The sequence below is a fragment of the Cetorhinus maximus genome, chromosome 4, assembly GCF_964194155.1.
Source record: "Cetorhinus maximus chromosome 4, sCetMax3.hap1.1, whole genome shotgun sequence".
In the NCBI taxonomy this organism is placed as follows: domain Eukaryota; kingdom Metazoa; phylum Chordata; class Chondrichthyes; order Lamniformes; family Cetorhinidae; genus Cetorhinus; species Cetorhinus maximus.
In genome coordinates this window covers 42,793,900-42,815,144 of record NC_135882.1, presented here as the reverse complement: position 1 = coordinate 42,815,144, position 21,245 = coordinate 42,793,900, and the positions used below count along the sequence as shown (strand labels likewise).

The 21,245-nt window shown below is 43.7% G+C and overlaps 1 protein-coding gene across 1 annotated transcript in view; it reads left to right on the top strand.

The window, feature by feature from the left end:
- The window catches only part of LOC144679584 (cAMP-regulated phosphoprotein 21-like), a 463,756-nt gene that overhangs the window by 319,317 nt on the left and 123,194 nt on the right, over nucleotides 1–21,245 (top strand). The window contains exons 12-17 of the mRNA XM_078540103.1: nucleotides 11,497–11,637; nucleotides 12,546–12,654; nucleotides 12,875–12,994; nucleotides 16,693–16,730; nucleotides 20,149–20,208; nucleotides 20,292–20,518. Of these exons, the coding sequence (XP_078396229.1) occupies nucleotides 11,497–11,637; nucleotides 12,546–12,654; nucleotides 12,875–12,994; nucleotides 16,693–16,730; nucleotides 20,149–20,208; nucleotides 20,292–20,518 (695 nt within the window). The remainder of the gene's footprint in view (nucleotides 1–11,496; nucleotides 11,638–12,545; nucleotides 12,655–12,874; nucleotides 12,995–16,692; nucleotides 16,731–20,148; nucleotides 20,209–20,291; nucleotides 20,519–21,245) is intronic.

Here is a 21,245-nt window from a genome sequence, read left to right as displayed (position 1 = left end):
TTTCTGACTTTTGTGCCATCTGCAAACTTTGAAATTATGCCCTGTTTATCCAAGTGTGGGTCATTCATATAATACTAACTCCTAGAAGACACCACTACATAATGTCCTTCAGTCTGAAAAACAAGCATTTACCACTATTCTCTGCTTTCTGACCCTTAGCCAATTTTGTATCCACATTGCTACTATCCAGTTAAACTCACAGGCTTCACTTTTGCTAACAAAATTATCTGGCATTTTATAAAATACCTATTGCAAGTCCAAATATACAACATTAATTGCACCACCTTCAAAAACATTTCCCAGTGCGTCATCATAGAACTCAATCAAGTTAATCAAGCATGACCTACCATTAACAAATCCATGCTGGCTATCATTTATTAACCCGTATTTGTCCGAGTGACAATTCATTTTGTCTTGGATAATTGCCGCTAGCTGTTTTCTCATTATTTATGATAGGCTGACTTGCCTTGTAGTTGCCAGATTTATCCCTTCCCCTTTTTGTTTGAACAGGAATGTAACATTTGCAACAACTTCACCAATGCTCCTTAAGCAGCAGACGATGTATACAAACCAGAATAGGTGTATTTTCTACTTTGAGCTCTGCCAATGTTTTAAGGATCTCTTTATTTATTTTTATCCCATACAAACGCTCTACTCTCTCCTCCTTTACTGTGACATTGGCAGCATCCTCTTCTTCAGTGAAGACAGATGCAAAATACTCATTTCTTACCTCTGCCATGCCCTCTGTTTCCAAAAGAAGATCTCTCTTTTGGTCCTTAATCTGTCCCACCCTTCCTTTGACTAACCTTTTACTGTTTATGGGTTTATGAAAGACTTACCCGATAATCTATTCTTATGTGGTTTCTTTGCCCCTCTTATTTCCTTTTAATTTCTCCTCTGAACTTTCTGTATTCAGCTTGGCCCCCTGCTGCATTATAGGGGGGAATTTTCTCCATGTCAGGCGGGCTGGTCGGGGGCGAGCGCAGAGCCGATCGCCGCCCACAATCGACTGCGTGCTGCCATTTTATGTGGGCGGGGCAATTAAGGCCCGCTCAGCGTGACGCGCGCTCAGAAGCGCTCAGCGCTACCTGTGCAGGCAGGGTGAGGATGGAAAGTCGGGGCCTGCGCTCTTTCGCGCATGCTGGCAAAAGAGCGCAGAAATCTCTGAGGCACAGAGCTGCCTCAGGGAGATTAAGTTTAGTTCAACAGATTTTTAAAATAAAAAAATAAAATTGTTCAGACATGTCCTCTCACTGTCACAGTGTCACATGAGCTGGGACATGTTTAATGATTTTCATAAAAATTTTTATCTAAATTTATTTAAAACCGTGGATGAGGTTTCATGAGAAATGCAAAGACCGCCTGGGCTCTTCGCTTTCCCGCCAACCTTAAGGTTGGACAGGCAGCCCTGACAATCACTTCAATTAGGTAATGAATGGCCTTAACAGGCCCTTGACAGTTCAGCAGGTGCGCAGCCGACTCCGGTGCACACCCACTGAACTGAAGATCGGAATGACGCACGGTGACGTCAGGACGCACGCCCGACATCACCACGCCAAACGGAGATTCTGGCCATAATCCCGATATTTATCGTAAACTTCCTTTTTGTGTTTCATTTTAATCTCCATAACTTTTAGTCTTTAAGGATGGCCTTCTTTGCCTTCCTAGGAATAAGCCTAGTCTGTACCCAAATTATCTCTTCCTCAAAGGCCTCCTTTATTCACTTCCTTTTTCACTTGCCAACTTTTGATTCCAATCCACCTGGGCTAGGTCACCTTTCAACGCACTAAAATTACAGAGGAGAAACAGCACAGAAACAGACCATTCAGCCCAACTAGTTTATGAAATTAGCCCTTTGCCAATTGAGTATTTCCATATTTGATTGGATCTTATCCAGTTCCATAATTTCTAAACCTGATGATAATGTGATCACTGTTTCCAAAATGCTTCCCCACTGAACCATGCTCTAATTCATTCTCCAGATCCAGGTCACTATTGCTCTTTCTCTTCTGATTGAAACAGCAAGAGTATACTTTTGTACACATTTCATGAATTCATCACCCTATTTACTCTTTATGCTGTCATTTTCCCAGTCTATATTAGGATAACTGGAGTCCCCCATTATCACCACTATAAAGGTCATAGAGTCATAGGGGAAAATTTTCCCCCGTTGGTGGGGGGAACTGCAGGAACGGGCATGGGCAGGTGCACCTCCGATTGGGGGCGTGCTACCATTTGACGTGGGCAGGCCAATTAAGGCCTGCCCAGCATGACACCCACCATGAAGCACTATGCGCTCCCTGTGCGGGTGGGTGGTGGGGGGCGGGGGGGGGGGATTCCCTCAGCCGAGAGGCTAAGTGCTGCCTCAGGGAGATCGGCTCCAAATTTAAAAAGGTTGAACAAATGATAACATTTCCCTGACATGTCCCCTCATGTGACAAAGAACAAAGAAAAGTACAGCACAGGAACAGGCCCTTCCGCCCTCCAAGCCTGCGCCGATCATATTGCCTGTCAAACTAAAACATTTTGCACTTTCGATGTCCGTAACCCTCTATTCCCATCCTATTCATGCATTTGTCAAGCTGCCTCTTAAACACCATTATTGTACCTGCTTCCACCACCTCCTCTGGCAGCGAATTCCAGACACTCACTACCCTCTGCATAAAAAACTTGCCCCGCACATCTCCTCTATAATTTTCTCCTCTCACCTTAAATCTATGTCCCCTAACAATTGACTCTTCCACCCTGGGAAAAGATCATGTGACACTGACACATGAGCTGGGACATGTCCATCACTTTCACTGAAACCTTTAATGAATATTTAAAAACGCTCATGAAACCTCATCCTGCCTGTGGATGAGATTTCATGCTTTTTCTTAAGCCTGCCAGGGCTCCAGGCCTGCCCGCCAACCCTAAGGTTGGACGGGCAGGTCCATTAATGAGGTTAATTACTTTTTAAATGGCCACAATAGGCTGTTGAGAGGCCGGCAGGTGCACAGATGATTCGGCTGTGCCCCTGCCAACCTGAAAATGGAAATGAGGCGGGGTGACATTGGGAGTTCCACGCAACATCATCCCGTGTCATTTTACGTGTCGGCGAGTGGGCCCCGCCCCTGCACGCTGGCCGGAAGATCCTCCACATAGAATTATACAACACAGAAACAGGCCCTTCTGTCCATCATGTCCATGCTGGCCATCAAGCACCTATCTATTCTAATCCCATTTTCCAGCACTTGGCCTGTAGCCCTGTATGCTATGGCGTTTCAAGTTCTCATCTAAATACTTCTTAAATGTTGTGAGGGTTCCTGCCTCTACCACCCCCTCAGGCAGTGTGTTCTAGATTCCCACCACCCTCTGGGTGAGAAAGATTTTCCTCAAATCCCCTCTAAACGTCCTACCCTTTACTTTAAATCTATGCCCCTTGGTTTATGACACCTCTGCTAAGGGGAAAAGTTTCTTCCTATCTGCCCTATCTATGCCCCTCACAATTTTGTATACCTCTATCAGGTCCACCCTCAGCCTCCTCTGCTCTTAGGAAAACAACCCTAGCCTATCCAGTCTCTCTTCATAGCTGAAACGCTCCAGCCCAGGCAACATCCTGGTGAATCTCCTCTGCACCCTCTCCAGTGCAATCACATTCTTCCCATAGTGTGATGACCAGAACTGCACGCAGTACTCCAGCTGTGGCTTAACTAGCGTTTTGTACAGCTGTAACATAACCTCCCTGCTCTTATGTTCTATGCCTCAGCTAATAAAGGCAAGCATCCCATATGCCTTCTTAACCATCTTATCTACCTATGCTGCTGCCTTCAGAGATGTATGGATCTATGGACATGTACACCCAGGTCCCTCTGATCCTCTGTACTTCCTAGGATCCTACCCTTCATTGTGTATTTCCTTGCTGTGTCAGTCCTCCCAAAGTGCATCACCTCGCACTTCTTACATCTTTTTGTAATTTCCATCCAAGTTTGCTCCTCTTTCTCCTTCCTGCTATTTGGTGGCCTATAGTGCACAATGGAGATAATGGCTTGCCATTTCCTCCACCATCCCAAGTCAGGCATATTCCTCAACTGTCAAAGTTCACACGCGTGAAAGAGCGCACATCTCCCTGAGACTAAGTGCCGTCTCAGGGAGATTGCTGACAGTCTAAAAAACTTTAAAAATAGAAAAATAAAAAAATTGTTAACATGTCCCCCTTGTGACAATGTCACATGAGATGGGACATGTTAATAAGAAGCACAGAAATTTTATTAAAATTTTTAAAAACGGACATGAAACCTCATCCCGCCAGTGGATGAGGTGTCATGTTTTTTCAGAAGCCCACTGGGGCTCCTGGCCTGCCCACCAGCCTTAAGCTTGGGCGGGCAGGTCTTTAATTATCTTAATGATCCTGTCAATGGCCTCAATGGCTGATTTCGCTGTCCGCCCAACTTCCTAAATATTTAAATAGGGCGGGATGACATCGGGTGTTCCCCCTGACGTCATCCCGTGTCATTTTCGTGTCGGCGAACGGGCCCCGCCCCCAACTTGCCAACGGGAAAATTCGGATCATTGTGACTGAAACCATGGGAAAATTAGATAGAGAAGCCAACCATCACATATCTACCCTGACCTAAAGTTTCCTCCCGCCCCACGAGGGAAGGTCAACAGCAAATCCTTCAACACCCTATTGCCCATAAACATGACAGAGTTAGGGGTTGAATTATATGATAGAGGCACAAGTCATCTTGCCAGGGCCAAGGTTGGGTAGCAACCCCGCTTTGGCCAGAGGCAGGACTCAGAGAGGTAGATTCCCGGCAGTGGCCAATATGGCTGCTGGGGCTACCATCCCTATTAAGAAAGACAGCTGGCTTCCAAGAGATGCTAGCCCAATCAGAGGCTGGAAGCCGCAGCCGCACCATTACTAGCAGTGACCATTGTTGAGGTCGTAGCTACAGGATGAGGGGCACATCGATGGCCAGGCTCCCATGAAGAGTAGGAAAGGGTCTGAGCCAGGCAGGAAGGCCTCCATGGTCGTTAGAGAAGATGGGAGGCAGGGTTTGTCAGTGAGGGCAGGCAGGTAGATCCCTCTATGAGCTATTGAATGTCCAAGAAGGAGCCACCCACTACCCCCCCAACAAACTACCAGCAGCCCCTCCCATTATCCCCCACCTCAGGCTCTTCCCCCCCGACTCCTGTCTCCGAACCCATATGGAGACCATCGGGTTTCACTGGATGGTCTCACCATGTGGCGGCAGGCCCGCCTCGATGTGGGCAAAATGCCCACAGAGGCTGGAAGAAGCATTACTGGCCATTGAATGGCTCAATTGGGCTCCCGTGGGCAGCACATCTGCCAGCTTTCCCGCCACTGGAAAAATGACATGGTGGCAGGAAGATGTCAGGCACACCCTCAATGCCACCCTGCACCATTTTCCCAGCCTTCCCACATACCAGCCTGCCGCCAAGCAGCTGGCAAAATTCCAATCTGGGCTGGGAAACAAAGCTAATTTCTCTGCCTTTCACTGCTAATCCTGCCCCTCACCTCTCATGGGACAGAACTTGCCCTTGGATGGTATTAAATGGCCTTGGAATATTGACTGATGAATATGGTTCTGTGAGGCCAACTATATCGGGTTGTTGGACACCTCTTTCAACTTCAGCACAGGACTCCAGATTTTAGTGAAAAGGACTTTACAGAGTTTTAGCATGGCTGAGATTATCGAAGTCTTATCCTGCTACAGTGCCTGGGTTGTTGGCAATAGGTCCACCTAATTCTTTTATTATCGTGTCTTATGTAGAAAGTTATTCACAACTGAGATTTTTTAATATTCATTCATATCCCATGGACATGCCCATGGGCATCACTGGCTAGGCCAGCATGTATTACCTTCCATAATTGCCCTTGATGGTACATATAACGCTGATATAGTTCCAAGTCAGGATGATGTGTGACTTGGCAGGGAACTTGTGAGTGGTGGTGTTCCCTTGCATCTGCTTCCCTTGTCCATCTCTGTGGTAGAGATCACGGGTTTGGGAGGTGCTGTCAAAGGAGCCTTGGTGAGTTGCTGCAGTGCATCTTGTAGATGATACACAATGCTGCTACTGTGCATCAGTGGTGGAGGAAGTGAATGTTTATTATGGTGGATGGGGTGCTGATCAAGTGGGCTGCTTTGTCCTGGATGGTGTTGAGCTTCTTGAGTGTTGTTGGAGCCGTACTCATCCAGGTAAGTGGAGAGTATTCCATCACATTCCTGACTTGTGCTTTGTAGATGGTGGATAGGCTTTGGGGAGTCAGGAGGTGAGTTACTCTCCACAGGATTCCCAGCCTCTGACCTGCTCTTGCAGTCACAGTATTTATATGGCTAGTCCAGTGCAGTTTTTCATCAATGGTAACTCCCAGGATGTTGATAGTGGGGATAATGCCACTGAGCAACAAGAGGAGATGGTTAAATTCTCTCTTGTTGGAGATGGTCATTGCCTGGCACAAATGTTATTTGCTACTTATCAGCCTAGGCCTAAATATTGTCCAGGTCTTGCTGAATATGGACATGGACTGCTTCAGTATCTGAGGAGTTGCAAATTGTGCTGAACATTGTGCAATCATCAGCAAACATCCCCACTTCTGACCTTATGATGGAGGGTAGGTCATTGATGAAGATGGTTGGGCCTAGGACACTACCCTGAGGAACTCTTGCAGCAAAGATGACACTGAGATGTTTGGCCTCCAACAACCACAACCATCTTTCTTTGTGCTAGGTATGACTCCAACCAGCGGAGAGTTGTCCCTCTCATTTCCATTGACTCCAGTTTTGATAGGGCTCCTTGATGTCACACTCAGTCAAATGCTGCCTTAACATCAAGGACAGTCCCTCTCACTTCATCTCAAGTTCAGTTCTTTTGCCCATGTTTGGACCAAGGCTGTAATGCGGTCAGGAGCTGAGTGGCCCTGAGTGGCCATTTCATAGAATATTAGGAGTTAACAATGTGGTGTGAACTAGAGACCAGGCTAGAACTGCAGTTGCAGATTCCTTTCGCTGTAGGACATTAGTGAACATGTTGGGATTTTATAATATTGTTTTCATGACAATTTCTCTTGGCCCTAAAATTAACAGGTATATTGAATTCACTTTCACAATTTGTCATCCTGGGTTTTAATACCATAACTAGACAATTTTAGGAATGCTTCTTGCCAGAGGCCTATTTTTCTTTCAGATGCTTGCGACTTGCGCTCATGGGCTTTCCCATTGTTCATCCTATCCTGAATGAAGATGCTCAAAGAGTTGGCTGGCTACAATTTGTATAATCTACCAGTGTCACTCTGCACTGCAGCTCCCTCTAAGTCTAATCAACACCACCACATTTATTATCCAGGAGAGGTGCATAGCACAGATCTTTTTAAAAAAATCTTTGGCAGAGGTTTCACATAAATTGCCAGGACTTACTGCTGGTAGTTTTTGTCCCTCTCCTAGTCAGAAGAGTCTAACTGCATTAAAACTGGATGATTCATTATTTGGGGACCTGTTAAATGTTTACAGTACCAGTGACATTTTTAATAAAGCGAACTATGAATATTTGCATAAAAATAAAAAGCTAAAAGCTACTGCGGATGCTGGAAATCCAAAACAAAATAAAAACAGAATTACCTGGAAAAACTCAGCAAGTCTGGCAGCATCGGCGGAGAAGAAATCAGTCAACGTTTCGAGCCCTCATGGCTCTTCGGCAGAACTGAAGCATAGTTTCAACAAGGGAGAAATATAAATTGGTTTAAGGTGGGTGGGGGGGAAGAGACACATTGAGGGTGTGGTGTGAGCAGATAATCAAAAGATGTCAGAGACAAAAGGGTCAAAGAGGTGTTGAAGGTGGTGGTCTTTGTCTGAGAAAAGTGCTAATTAAGAATGGAAAACAGGATATTCAAAGTACAGCTCTAGTGGGGGTGGGGTGGAAAGACTAAAGGTTTTAGTTTTAGATTTAAAAATAATGGAAATAGGTGGGGAAAGAAGAATCTATATAAATTATTAAAAAAGAAGGCGGGTGGGGGGGGAAAAGAAACGGGGTGGGGATGGGGGGAGGGGGAGTTTAAGATCTAAAGTTGTTGAATTCAATATTCAGCCCAGAAGGCTATAAAGTGCCTAGTCGGAAGATGAGGTGCTGTTCCTCCAGTTTGCGTTGGGCTTCACTGGAACAATGCAGCAAGCCAAGGACAGACATGTGGGCAAGAGAGCAGGGTGGAGTGTTAAAATGGCAAGCGACAGGGAGGTTTGGGTCTTTCTTGCGGACAGACCGCAGGTGTTCCGCAAAACGGTCGCCCAGTTTGCGTTTGGTCTCTCCAATGTAGAGGAGACCGCATTGGGAGCAACGAATGCAGTAGACTAAGTTAGGGGAAATGCAAGTGAAATGCTGCTTCACTTGAAAGGAGTGTTTGGGCCCTTGGACGGTGAGGAGAGAGGAAGTGAAGGGGCAGGTGTTGCATCTTCTGCGTGGGCATGGGGAGGTGCCATAAGTGGGGGTTGAGGAGTAGGGGGTGATGGAGGAGTGGACCAGGGTGTCCCGGAGGGAACGATCCCTACGGAATGCCGTCAAGGGGGGTGAAGGGAAGATGTGTTTGGTGGTGGCATCATGCTGGAGTTGGCGGAAATGGCGGAGGATGATCCTTTGAATGCGGAGGCTGGTGGGGTGATAAGTGAGGACAAGGGGGACCCTATCATGTTTCTGGGAAGGAGGAGAAGGCGTGAGGGAGGATGCGCGGGATATGGGCCGGACACGGTTGAGGGCCCTGTCAACGACCGTGGATGGAAAACCTCGGTTAAGGAAGAAGGAGGACATGTCAGAGGCTCTCAGGTCCAACCCCAACATTGTCATCAAACCCGCTGACAAGGGTGGTACTGTTGTTGTCTGGCGCATTGACCTCTACCTTGCGGAGGCTGAGCGTCAACTCGCAGACGTTTCCTCCTACCTCTCCCTGGACCATGACCCCACCACAGAACATCAAGCCATTGTTTCCAGGACTGTCACTGACCTCATCTCCTCTGGAGATCTTCCTCCCACAGCTTCCAACTTGATAGTCGCCCAACCTCGGACGGCCCGCTTCTACCTCCTACCCAAAATCCACAAACAGAACTGTCCTGGCAGACCGATCGTGTCAGCCTGTTCCTGCCCCACGGAACTCATTTCTCGTTATCTTGACTCCCTTCTCTCTCCCCTTGTCCAGTCCCTTCCCACCTACATCCGTGATTCCTCTGACACCTTACGTCACATCAACAATTTCCAGTTCCCTGGCTCCAACCGCTTCCTCTTCACCATGGATGTCCAATCCCTCTACACCTCCATCCCCCACCAGGATGGTCTGAGGGCCCTTAGCTTCTTCCTTGAACAGAGGCCCCAACAATCCCCATCCACCACTACTCTCCTCCGTCTGGCTGAACTTGTTCTCACACTGAACAATTTCTCCTTTAACTCCTCTCACTTCCTCCAAATAAAAGGTGTGGCTATGGGTACCCGCATGGGCCCCAGCTATGCCTGTCTCTTTATGGGGTATGTGGAACATTCCTTGTTCCAGTCCTACTCCGGCCCCCTCCCACAACTCTTTCTCCGGTACATCGATGATTACTTCGGTGCTGCTTCATGCTCTCGTCGGGACCTGGAAAAATTTATTAATTTTGCTTCCAATCTCCACCCCTCCATCATCTTCACATGGTCCATCTCTGACACTTCTCTTCCCTTCCTTGACCTCTCTGTCTCAATTTCTGATGATAGACTGTCCACCAATATCCATTACAAGCCTACCGACTCCCACAGCTACCTCGACTACAGCTCCTCACACCCCGCTTCCTGTAAAGACTCCATCCCATTCTCTCAGTTCCTTCGCCTCCGTCGCATCTGTTCTGATGACGCTACCTTCAAAAACAGCTCCTCTGACATGTCCTCCTTCTTCCTTAACCGAGGTTTTCCATCCACGGTCGTTGACAGGGCCCTCAACCGTGTCCGGCCCATATCCCGTGCATCCTCCCTCACGCCTTCTCCTCCTTCCCAGAAACATGATAGGGTCCCCCTTGTCCTCACTTATCACCCCACCAGCCTCCGCATTCAAAGGATCATCCTCCGCCATTTCCGCCAACTCCAGCATGATGCCACCACCAAACACATCTTCCCTTCACCCCCCTTGACGGCATTCCGTAGGGATCGTTCCCTCCGGGACACCCTGGTCCACTCCTCCATCACCCCCTACTCCTCAACCCCCACTTATGGCACCTCCCCATGCCCACGCAGAAGATGCAACACCTGCCCCTTCACTTCCTCTCTCCTCACCGTCCAAGGGCCCAAACACTCCTTTCAAGTGAAGCAGCATTTCACTTGCATTTCCCCTAACTTAGTCTACTGCATTCGTTGCTCCCAATGCGGTCTCCTCTACATTGGAGAGACCAAACGCAAACTGGGCGACCGTTTTGCGGAACACCTGCGGTCTGTCCGCAAGAAAGACCCAAACCTCCCTGTCGCTTGCCATTTTAATACTCCACCCTGCTCTCTTGCCCACATGTCTGTCCTTGGCTTGCTGCATTGTTCCAGTGAAGCCCAACGCAAACTGGAGGAACAGCACCTCATCTTCTGACTAGGCACTTTACAGCCTTCTGGGCTGAATATTGAATTCAACAACTTTAGATCTTAAACTCCCCCTCCCCCCATCCCCACCCCGTTTCTTTTCCCCCCCCACCCGCCTTCTTTTTTAATAATTTATATAGATTCTTCTTTCCCCACCTATTTCCATTATTTTTAAATCTAAAACTAAAACCTTTAGTCTTTCCACCCCACCCCCACTAGAGCTGTACTTTGAATATCCTGTTTTCCATTCTTAATTAGCACTTTTCTCAGACAAAGACCACCACCTTCAACACCTCTTTGACCCTTTTGTCTCTGACATCTTTTGATTATCTGCTCACACCACACCCTCAATGTGTCTCTTCCCCCCCACCCACCTTAAACCAATTTATATTTCTCCCTTGTTGAAACTATGCTTCAGTTCTGCCGAAGAGCCATGAGGGCTCGAAACGTTGACTGATTTCTTCTCCGCTGATGCTGCCAGACTTGCTGAGTTTTTCCAGGTAATTCTATGAATATTTGCACTACATTTAAAATTCCTATTAGAGTAAAAATAGTGGGAGTGAATTTCCGCTGAGCTTCTTCTGCTTGCCCACCATAATTTTGGATTAAAGAGCTGTTTTTCAAAGGTTTGTGTAGCTTTTCTGCCAAAATTATAGTGAATGAGCTGGAGATTGTATGGGAAATGTCACATTCCATTGTGCCCAATTGCTCCAGTCCATGACCAATATTACATTGCTCACCTGACTGTTTTGCTTCTCTTCCTGTGCCCTATTTCCCATTCAAAAGCTCTGCTCTCAGCCTAACCTTGTGTATTAGCATGAGAGATCTCCTATTTTCAAGTAAGTCTATGACTAGTGTCATAACTCGATGAATTCTCTTCATCGGGAAGGAATTGACTTTATTTGTTTTTTTCTCTCATAGCAATCACTATAAGAAATTCCCTCCAATGTCATCATATCATCGGATGTTGGTGCACAGAGTAGCAGCTTATTTTGGAATGGATCATAATGTAGATCAAACTGGAAAATCTGTTATTATCAATAAAACTAGCAATACTAGAATGTAAGTATATTACCTATTCTTAATGCTGATTATCTTTCAGAAATGATTGTCTATAGTAAATGAATCTCTTTTATTGCTCATTTACACACATGATTCTATCACACCCAGTCCAGCACAATAGTCTATGCAAAGTTTACAGTTTATCCCTTCCTGCTGCAGCCTGTGCATTATCCAATGATGCACATCATAACTGGAACTCTCCATTCAACACCCCTCCCCTGGCTTCCTGTCCTTGCAAACATCACTCTACCATATTCACCGACTGACGAAAACCCATAAGCTGGTTGAAACCATCCATGCTGCACCTCATTTACTATCCTAAGGTGGCCTATCCAATCCACCTACTGCCCGCTTTCCATCTTGCCCCATATGGAGCACCCTTCCTGAGCAAGATTTTTCAGCAGACATCCTTTGGATCTAGGAATGGGAAACACAGGAAGTCACTAACAAATTCCTTGTGACAAAACCCATTTGTGAATGACAGGCTTTGAACTACCATGGCGACAGTGGTCCTTGCTAAATAGGTTTCACACAGACAAGTGCAGCCAACCTCCGCTGCAGGGGCCTCAGTACAAACCTCTTAAGCACTTGTGGAGAAACACAAACAATACTGCACATCATCGCGGAGTGTACCCTCTACAGACTAAGCGATGGATTATTCACCTTAAATTCATTCAACAAATGAGGAGACTATCGCTTGGCTTCGGAAGTTTGCAATCGCGAAATAAATAATAAATAATCAACAGGCTCAAAGCCCATCGCAGCCCCCCAAAGTCCCAATCTAGATCAGTAATTGTGGACTTTTAATGTGTCAGTGGTATAAGAAGGTTCTTTGAAAAATGGCAATGAATCACCTTTGCAGAAAAACTGGTTTGATTGCATTTCTGTGTTTTTATATATGCCAACAGACCAGAACAAAGGTTCTGCGAGCACATAAAAGATGAGAAAAACGACGACTCCCAGAAAAGATTTATTTTGAAAAGAGATAATTCTAGTATGGATAAAGATGACAATCAGGTATGTAACACTGTGTGAAGCTTGAGAATAAAACTTTTCCTGATAATATCCGGCAGCAAAAACGATTCAATGTTTAATCCGCTCAGTCAGTTAACCTATTATACATACATATGACGGCAGTAATATGTGTACTTTAACTAATCTGCACAAACCTCAATTCAGTTGGATGGGATTTTAAATAGGTTTATGTGTAAACGAACAGTATTTCATATCCTTTCAGGAAATGTTTATCTTGCAGCAAAATAGGATTCATCCATTTAGAGATGATAGAAGAAGTAAATCAATTGAGGAGAGAGAAGAGGAATATCAACGAGTAAGAGAGAGAATTTTTGCACAAGATGTAAGTAATTTCTCTGCTAGCCTCGTACCCCATTTACACGGGGATATCAATTTGAGTTCGGATTGATTGATCCGAACTGAATTTGGCCTCCCTAGCGTTTGCACTCACCTCTACCCTGAACCAGTACATGTGTCTGAACAGGATTAAATTAAATTACCTGTCTGAGGGATGTGCTGGTTAATTGGGCAGAACAAAAATTCAGCAGAGATTTAAATCAGACTGTTCATACCAGACTGATTCAGATCCTTTGCTTTTGTGCTGGATTTAAACCAGTGTTGGAGGGTGAGAGATTTTATATCAGGGTAAATAAATTGCTATCATTTAATTGTCGAACCAAAACAGCTGTAAATTCAAAACTATTTCAAATTTACGGCTGTAGTGTAAACGGGGCTGTAGACAGGCTAAAGTCATAATTAGATAAAGTAAATATGGCTAATACCCCAAATAAATAGGTCATAAATAAACTTCTATTTTACATGTCCCATTTCTACATTATAAAATTCAAAATTCTGAACATATAATAAAAATAATTGAGGAATGTTTACTTAGTAGTCGGAATTTGAAGTTAGCTGATTCTATTAAAATTAAATGACGTTATTAAATTCAATGAGTGTAGTTCGACATGAGATTTTCAGGTGGATAACAGAAGTGATTTGCACTACACCGCCACAACAACAAAAAATCTCACGTAAAAATGCTTTTGGTCTTATATAAAAGCCATTTATCTTCATCAGCTAATATGTTTCAACATACAGGACCATTAGCAAATATTAAACAGATGGAAAATAAGTCAAAACAAGGCAATTAATTTAATTATAAATCCATGCAGTAGTTTGAATGGGAAAATAGCCATAGAGATTCTGTTGAAAATCAAAAAACATTTATCTACTGTTGTAAATAAGAAAATTGGAGCTTGTTTGTATAACATTCTCTGTACGTCTTTCAGTCTAATCCTATGTTCCTTTATTTTAAATATATATCCTTAAGTAGCTCAATTTCCAGACTAATTTTGGTAGGCAAAATTACAAATTTGGCCATAGAAAATAAAGGCAGAAAAGGTTGGGCATATGCAGCAGACCTGTCAGTATGTGAAAAGAGAAGAGAAAAGTTAATGTGTAAGGCTAGAACCTTTCAATGTCACAAAGAATCTCAATCTTAAACCAATTGCCAGCTTTTCCTATTTTCAGATGCTCACAATCATACTGTGATTTCTAATTTTTCAGCATTTAGGTTTTTTTCCTCTTCCCTGTAGATTATTTGGCAACTGAAATGGGAGGTTCATTATTTGAGGAGATTAAACATTCATTGTGGTTATCTTTTAGGATTTTTTTTTGGCAATTTGCTTCCTCCTTTTCTGATTGCACTGGCTTCTGCTGGTTTAAAGTTGCAGAGTACTCACGGAAGTGACAGCTCATCATGTGAGGTTAGACAGTAGGTGTTGGCAGGTCACTGGATCATAAGGAACATCATCATATCAAAGTTTGACTTTGTCCTCCACTGACATCCACAGGTGCTTTACAGTAGCAATCTGACTGGGAGCAGAAATCCAGGCTGATTTCCTTTCCCTTATTTGAGGGTACTGAGGTTAATCATAATGCCTCTTCTGTCATTACAGCTGGTTGAACACAGAGCATAAATCAAAACTGGGAACTTCTGGTCTCTATGGTTTAGTCATTGCACTGCCTTTACTGATTGAGTATTGGGAATGTGTGGCCATGTACTTTTCAAACATTTAACATTGATCATTATACCCACCTAACCCCAAGCACTAAACTGTGTTTTACTAAGAATCTGTACAAATGTTGCAACATTGCAGTTGAAGTTAAACTAAATACATAGTTAAATAACTTTTGTGACATGAATCTTGAGTTTCTTGATTTAAATTAAATTGCTGCATTATTTTGCCTTATGTTAGACTCTAGAGATCAGCTTAAACATGTTCCCACTGCATTTTCTCTCGTTTCTTCCCCTAGCCCCATTTTCCGTCCCATTTCACAGTTGTATTCTGATATCACTGGATGCAGAAAATTTCTATAGTGTAGTTCTGGAATGAGTATATGTTTTAAACAAGTTGCAGACATCCATATATAGCGAGGTTCTGATTTGAAAATTTTTTGTTCCTGTTTAAGAGTGGCATCATGAATTTATTAAAAGAAGTGCAGTTAAGTTGAAATATATTTTGATCTGCCTTGTGAACTCCTTTGGCATTTATGTTGTAAGAGTAAACTTTGCCAGGCAATGCTCCTAACACAGGGAAACAACACAGAGATGAGTGCACCCAACATTCAGTAATCCTGAGATAAAAACAAAAAGCTAATGCTGCCAGACCTGCTGAATTTTTCCAGGTAATTCTGTTTTTGATTCAGTAATCCTGATTTTCTAAGCATTCATTTTAATGACTGAATAGGTGGGAACATCATGAATTAGGCATACTGACCACTGAGCCTCTGATTCTCACTCCCGCTGAGTGCGGTTTCTACATCAGGAGCAGAGCTTTGCAAAATTTGCCTTATTGAATGAGGTTAGCATTTCTTTTTACCGAAGTAATATTCTGCAGATGCTGGAAATCTGAACTAAAGAGGAAATGCTGGATTCTCAGCAGCTCAGATAGCATCTTTCAAAGGTCATTGACCTGAAATGTTAACTCTGTTTCTCTCTCCACTGATGCTGCCTAACATACAGAGTATATCCAGCATTTTCTGTTTTTATTTTAGCATTTATTTGATTCAGTGTTTTGAATTATTGCGATATTTATTACTTGAGTTTGCCACTCATTTTAAAGATCAGTTGCAAGACATTATGATTGTTAAGAACACTTTGACCAATTGATTTCAGTAATTTTGATATTTTTGTTTGAAATGGGAGGTATTGAAATTTTGATGAATATTCATATAGGTATCCAACCATGGATGGGGCCTAAATAAATATCAACAAAGGTTGTCATTAACCTGGGTACTTCACTGTCAGCTATGTATGCCAATTAAACATCCTCACCCTTTTAAGTGTTGTAACCTTAAAAACCAGTATTCTTTATGCAGCTATAAGCATCATCTGATTAAACAAAGCAATTCAAATAGCGAAAAAAATAGGCAACAAATTTTGCTTAAAAAGGGTCCTGTGGTAAATCTTCTTTAATCTGTATTCTTTCCCTCTCTGATGACTACAGTTATGCTTCCTCCTTTGTGGGAGGGCAAGTTGTTCTGGACTGGGCACCTCATAAATAGCTACTGTCTGTCAAGCACATTGATATGGTTTAATGACCCAGTCCATTTGCCCAGTCTGTTGATGAGAAGGGGTGTAATTTACCATAAAATGATCCGATAAATTGACAATATTCAAGCAGGAATTTGAATCCATGTGGTTTACAGATTGGAGTCCTGGGAGTTTGTTAGCTTAGTTAGCCAACAGCGCAAGTTCAATCCACGTACTGGGCCCCATGCTAGTTCATGGAGACTTGTCTCCTTACCTTGTCCCACATTTGATGTGGAGTGATGCCCATGAGCTATAAACCAGTTGTTTCCCTCTGTTGGCCAATGGTCCTTCGTGGATTACAGCTAATTATCTCACCTATCTAGACCAGTAGAGGTACAAGCTTGTATGGTCTACAAAATGCTACTGAGCTCTTTTCTGGAAAGTTCGGCTGGACTGCAAGAATATACATCTAGTTATATGCTGAAATGTCTCATTTTTCTTTACAGTCCACATGTTCCCAGGACAGCCTGTATGTGGAAAACAGGTGAGCAACGATTGAATCTGTTTAAATAGTGAACAACAAGACGTAGGGCAGGATTTTCGGGTGGTCGGGCGGGCGGGCGGGCCTGCGAGTGGCTGGGAAATGGTCCGCCGCCAATGCTCCGACCGCAATTTCACCTTGGCAGGCCATTGATTGGCCAGTCAGCGTGAAACCTGCGCTGAAAAGCTTAGCGCTACTGGGGTGGGGGCAGGCAGAGCACGAGCGTTGACATCTGCGCAGGCGTGGGGGCGCACACACTGAAAGCTCCCTGAAGGCAGAGAGCTGCCTCATGGAGCCAAAGAATTTTAAAACTAAAAATTAAGATTTTGAAAATCTGAAAAAAATGTCCCACTCTCATGAACATAAACATAATAAAAATTATGTCAAAGCATTTTTTTAAAATTAATGTCGGAAACCTCATCCCGCCCGCTGGTGAGGTTTCCTCAAAAATGCAAAGGCCACCTGGCTAATTTGCCCGCCCGCCAACTGTAATGTTGGACGGGCAGCAAAAAATCTCTCTTAATTAATAATTTAATGGCCTTAATAGGCCTTTTAGTTGTTGGCGGGTGCGCCTTATCCTTCCTTCCCTGTGTGTCATTTAGCTATTCAGCCTTTTGAAATTCCTGAAAATGGGTGACATTTTAACTGCTACCAGATTTCCAGGAAGAAAATGCTGGTTTCAATTCGATTCCCATCCACTGCAGCAATTTTATTCACCAGGCCTCACTAACATGCCACAGGTCCACTGACGGCTCAGAACGGTCAGGAATTGGGTGGGAGGTATCTGCCAGCCTACACAATATAGCGTCATTTGCCAGCATTGAGATAACTTTGGGGAAGGTGTTCTGGGGTGGGTGGCTGGAGTTCAGGGAAACAGGAGCCTAAGCTTTACTTATGAGACCAAAAAAAGCACTTCTCCTCTTGGCCTATCAAAGGAAAGTGAAAAACCAACTGACCATAAGGCCTATTCAGCTTCCGGATCCTTCTTTATAATGGCCTTCGCCTGGTGGGGAAGTCATGGCAGCTTCCCCACTCAGGCTGTAGTTGAAATGGCTATTATTAGAGCCCAATGACATAATTGTAATTGAACCATGATTAGCATATGTTAATTAGCCTCCCTCCCTGGCTTTGGGTGGGAGATATAGTTCCTTATCCAGAAGCTTCTGTTAAATTTTGAAAAGGAGCTTCCAATATGTTTTCCTGCAGACAACTTATCAGGGACATTTTAACTGCTCGCCCACTCGGTTCCCACCAGTTGGGTAGAGTTTACGGCAAGTATAACTTTGCTTCCAAAAGAAACCTCTACATAATATTATAAACAAACTCCTTTTGAGCTGAAGACCAGGTTTTTCATGGAAAATAATTGAGACAAATTGTACTTGCACTTAAGCCCAAGTGATGATATTGCCATTTTGGACTACTTGTCTGATCTTAAAACCACAAACTGCATAGCTGGAGATTTTTACAGAGCCATTTTCCTCAGCCATTTAAAAATGGTGGGGGGGACCCAATTCCAGAACTCCTGTCCGAATTCCTGGTGATTTTCACCAGCACTGGGTAAGGGTACTGGTAGCAAGCCTGCATATTGCATTCCTGATCTGACCGGCTTCATTCCGGGGGTAGATATCTCCTAGCAACCCCCACCCCCCAATATTTTTTATGGAGTCAGGCCAGCTTCTCCATGACTCATGGTCATAGTCTGGATTTGGGAACCTTTTGAAAGGTAAGTTCAAAAGGTCTTACCCATGCACCCCAGCCACTCCCAATGGCCCCTCATCTGCTCCTTTCCAATTCAATGCAACTCGTGCCCCCAACCACTCCTCATGGCACCTCATACTCTCCATACCAATCCAATGTCAAGTCATGCCCCCAGCCATTCCCCATGCTCCCTCATTCCCTCCTTGCCAGCTCAATGCCAACTCATGCCCCCTCCAAGTCCATTCATCCAGTATGCACTATGTACATAACCATGAACTATATAATAACAATGACATGTGGAATTGCTGAGAAAAGAAAACACCCATTCAGAAATGTTTTATGAAAAATTTGCTGTTCCTACAACCATATAAAAGTGCCAATCAGATAGATCATTAAAGTATCAATAACCGAGGCTTCAAAAACTTCATACCTCTTAATCCTATCCAAATATACATTGATACATTGACAAAAGAGATCGCAGAAATAACTTATTCTAACCATTAATGATGTCAACCAAGCAAAGTCAACAATTTATTTCACTTGTCAAAACAGATTCCTGGCTGAGCAATGCATTTATTGGCCTGGGCTCTCAGCCAAGCTTGCATAATGGGGATCTGTCCACAGTCCTCAGGCCTTCTAACCAGCCCACCTCGGCACTCACCCAACCCCGTATCTGCCTAGGACCTGGCTCTGGGATCGCAGGACCCGGCTCTATCCCACACATGCCCCTGGAGTGAAAATTGTGTGTAACTGGGCACTTTAAACCGAGACGGGCCTGCCAAGCTGGGAAATTTCCCGACTCGAGCTACCCACCTCGATAGTGAAAACCTGGCCCAACTGTTTCTCAAACAGAATGAACTAGACAGCAATGCTAATTTTGTTTCCATCCTGTCTTAATCTCCCATTCCTCCTGGCCACCTATGCACAGACATTCCCCTTTAGCTTTTTAAGAATTCCTTAGACAGGTAGAGCAGGATGCTGAGTAAATATAACACTCAATACCCACTGATTTTCCTGAATTGTGAAAGCATGCAAATTCTTTTGCTCAGTCCACTCAATTAGATTAATCACAAAGTTTAAAAAGACTAAAACACGATTCTCATTAGTTTGCAGCTTTTATTCTACTGTTTGCACAATTGTTGGTTATATAAGAACTCCTACATTCTTTCCTTTTCTTTTTAAAATATAAATTTAAAGTGTGCAGTCCTTGTCAGTATATTATTCTATTAAACCAATGTTACAATTAGTAAGTAGATTCCTTATTTCTGTTAGTTCTGTATTCTCCTACCTTGTCTCTATCTGGAATGGAGTAGTGACATAATAATCTACTGATTCAGGCAGGGATTGAGGTCAAACTACAAGGGGAATATAGTTCCTTTATTTGCACCCCCTTCAGTAAACATTCCTTGCCCTTCCACAATTCCCAGTTACTTGCATAGCATTCATCATTTTTTGATCAACAACGTTCTGCCAGTAATGCCACCCTGTGAGCCGTGGACAAAATGGCAGGTGAGAGCAACTGGATTGATTTGTATACTAATATTTTGGGGGGGGAAATTGCTGATTGTTCCTCTCTCACTGTGGCAAAATGTCATGCTTCCATCTAATACCTAATGGGTTATCTGAGATTGGAAACTTGCGTTGTGTGCAGTTTCACATTACTTGGAAGGAGGTATTATTGTGCTTGATACAGAATTTTTACTGGTACTTTTTGTTTTATCAGCTGCCTTCTAGAGGATATCAGTACATTCAATGACACACAGAAGAAGAGGCAGCTATTTAGGTTTGTTATATGGCAAATAAAGATGAGATTTCAATCAATTCAGTATCAAAATTGGTATTAATGGTCCTTTTATTTTGCTTTAGGAGTAATAGAGATGCAACAGGAAAAACATCAGGTAGTCGGCAGAGCAGTACAGAGTTGGATGTGAAGTGGACAGATCAGCGACCCTGGAGCAGTACTGACTCAGACAGCTCAAATCGAAACTTGAAGCCTCCTGTGACAAAGACAGCAAGTATCGGTGGCATAACTGTATTAACACGTGGCGACAGCACAAACAGCAACAGGAGTACAGGCAAACTCTCTAAAACAGGTAGCTGGTACTTGATAGGTTCTGTAGATTAGTCTTGCTCAATTCCATGATAGCAAATGGTAATTAGCCCATACAGCCTGAAGTAGCTAATTCAATGCCTCATCAATGGCAGTATTGCAGTTGGCATTATAAGTTTTATTTGTTACTGATTACGCCATTAACACTTCAATAGTGCATCCTCAGAGCAGATTTTGTCCAAGTAGAGAAGCAATTTTATTTGTCATTGTGTTCCGCTCTAAGTATTTCCCGGCTGCTAGAGCAGATATGCAGCATACTCTCAGACGTCTGCCAGTCCTATTTGTTGACTGAAGTCAGAAGCAGCACAAGAGTGGCATGAATTGTGTCTTCTTCCATTTTTTTCTTTTCTCCCCATCTTCACAGTTGCCCAAAGGTTTGGTTGATATCAACCTGCACTGCCCTTATCTCATCCAACTTGCAAAGCCAACAACATTAATGCAATATTTTTGTTTTAACTTGTGATTCAGGAAAATTCTCGACTGGAAGGCATATCACAGCTAGTCATCAGCTCTTACAATTTTGAACCTCAATTAAGCTACGTTTTTTGTGGCTCTTTTTAAATAGTAAATAAGATTTAAACTTACAGTGCTTGTGTTTCTTGAACAACTGGTGTATTTTTCAGCAGAGATGCCAAATGGAATTGTTGTACGAGGCTTGCCAAATGTAATGATTAGCTCATTTCACCATCTGGTGACTCTTCCTTCAACTG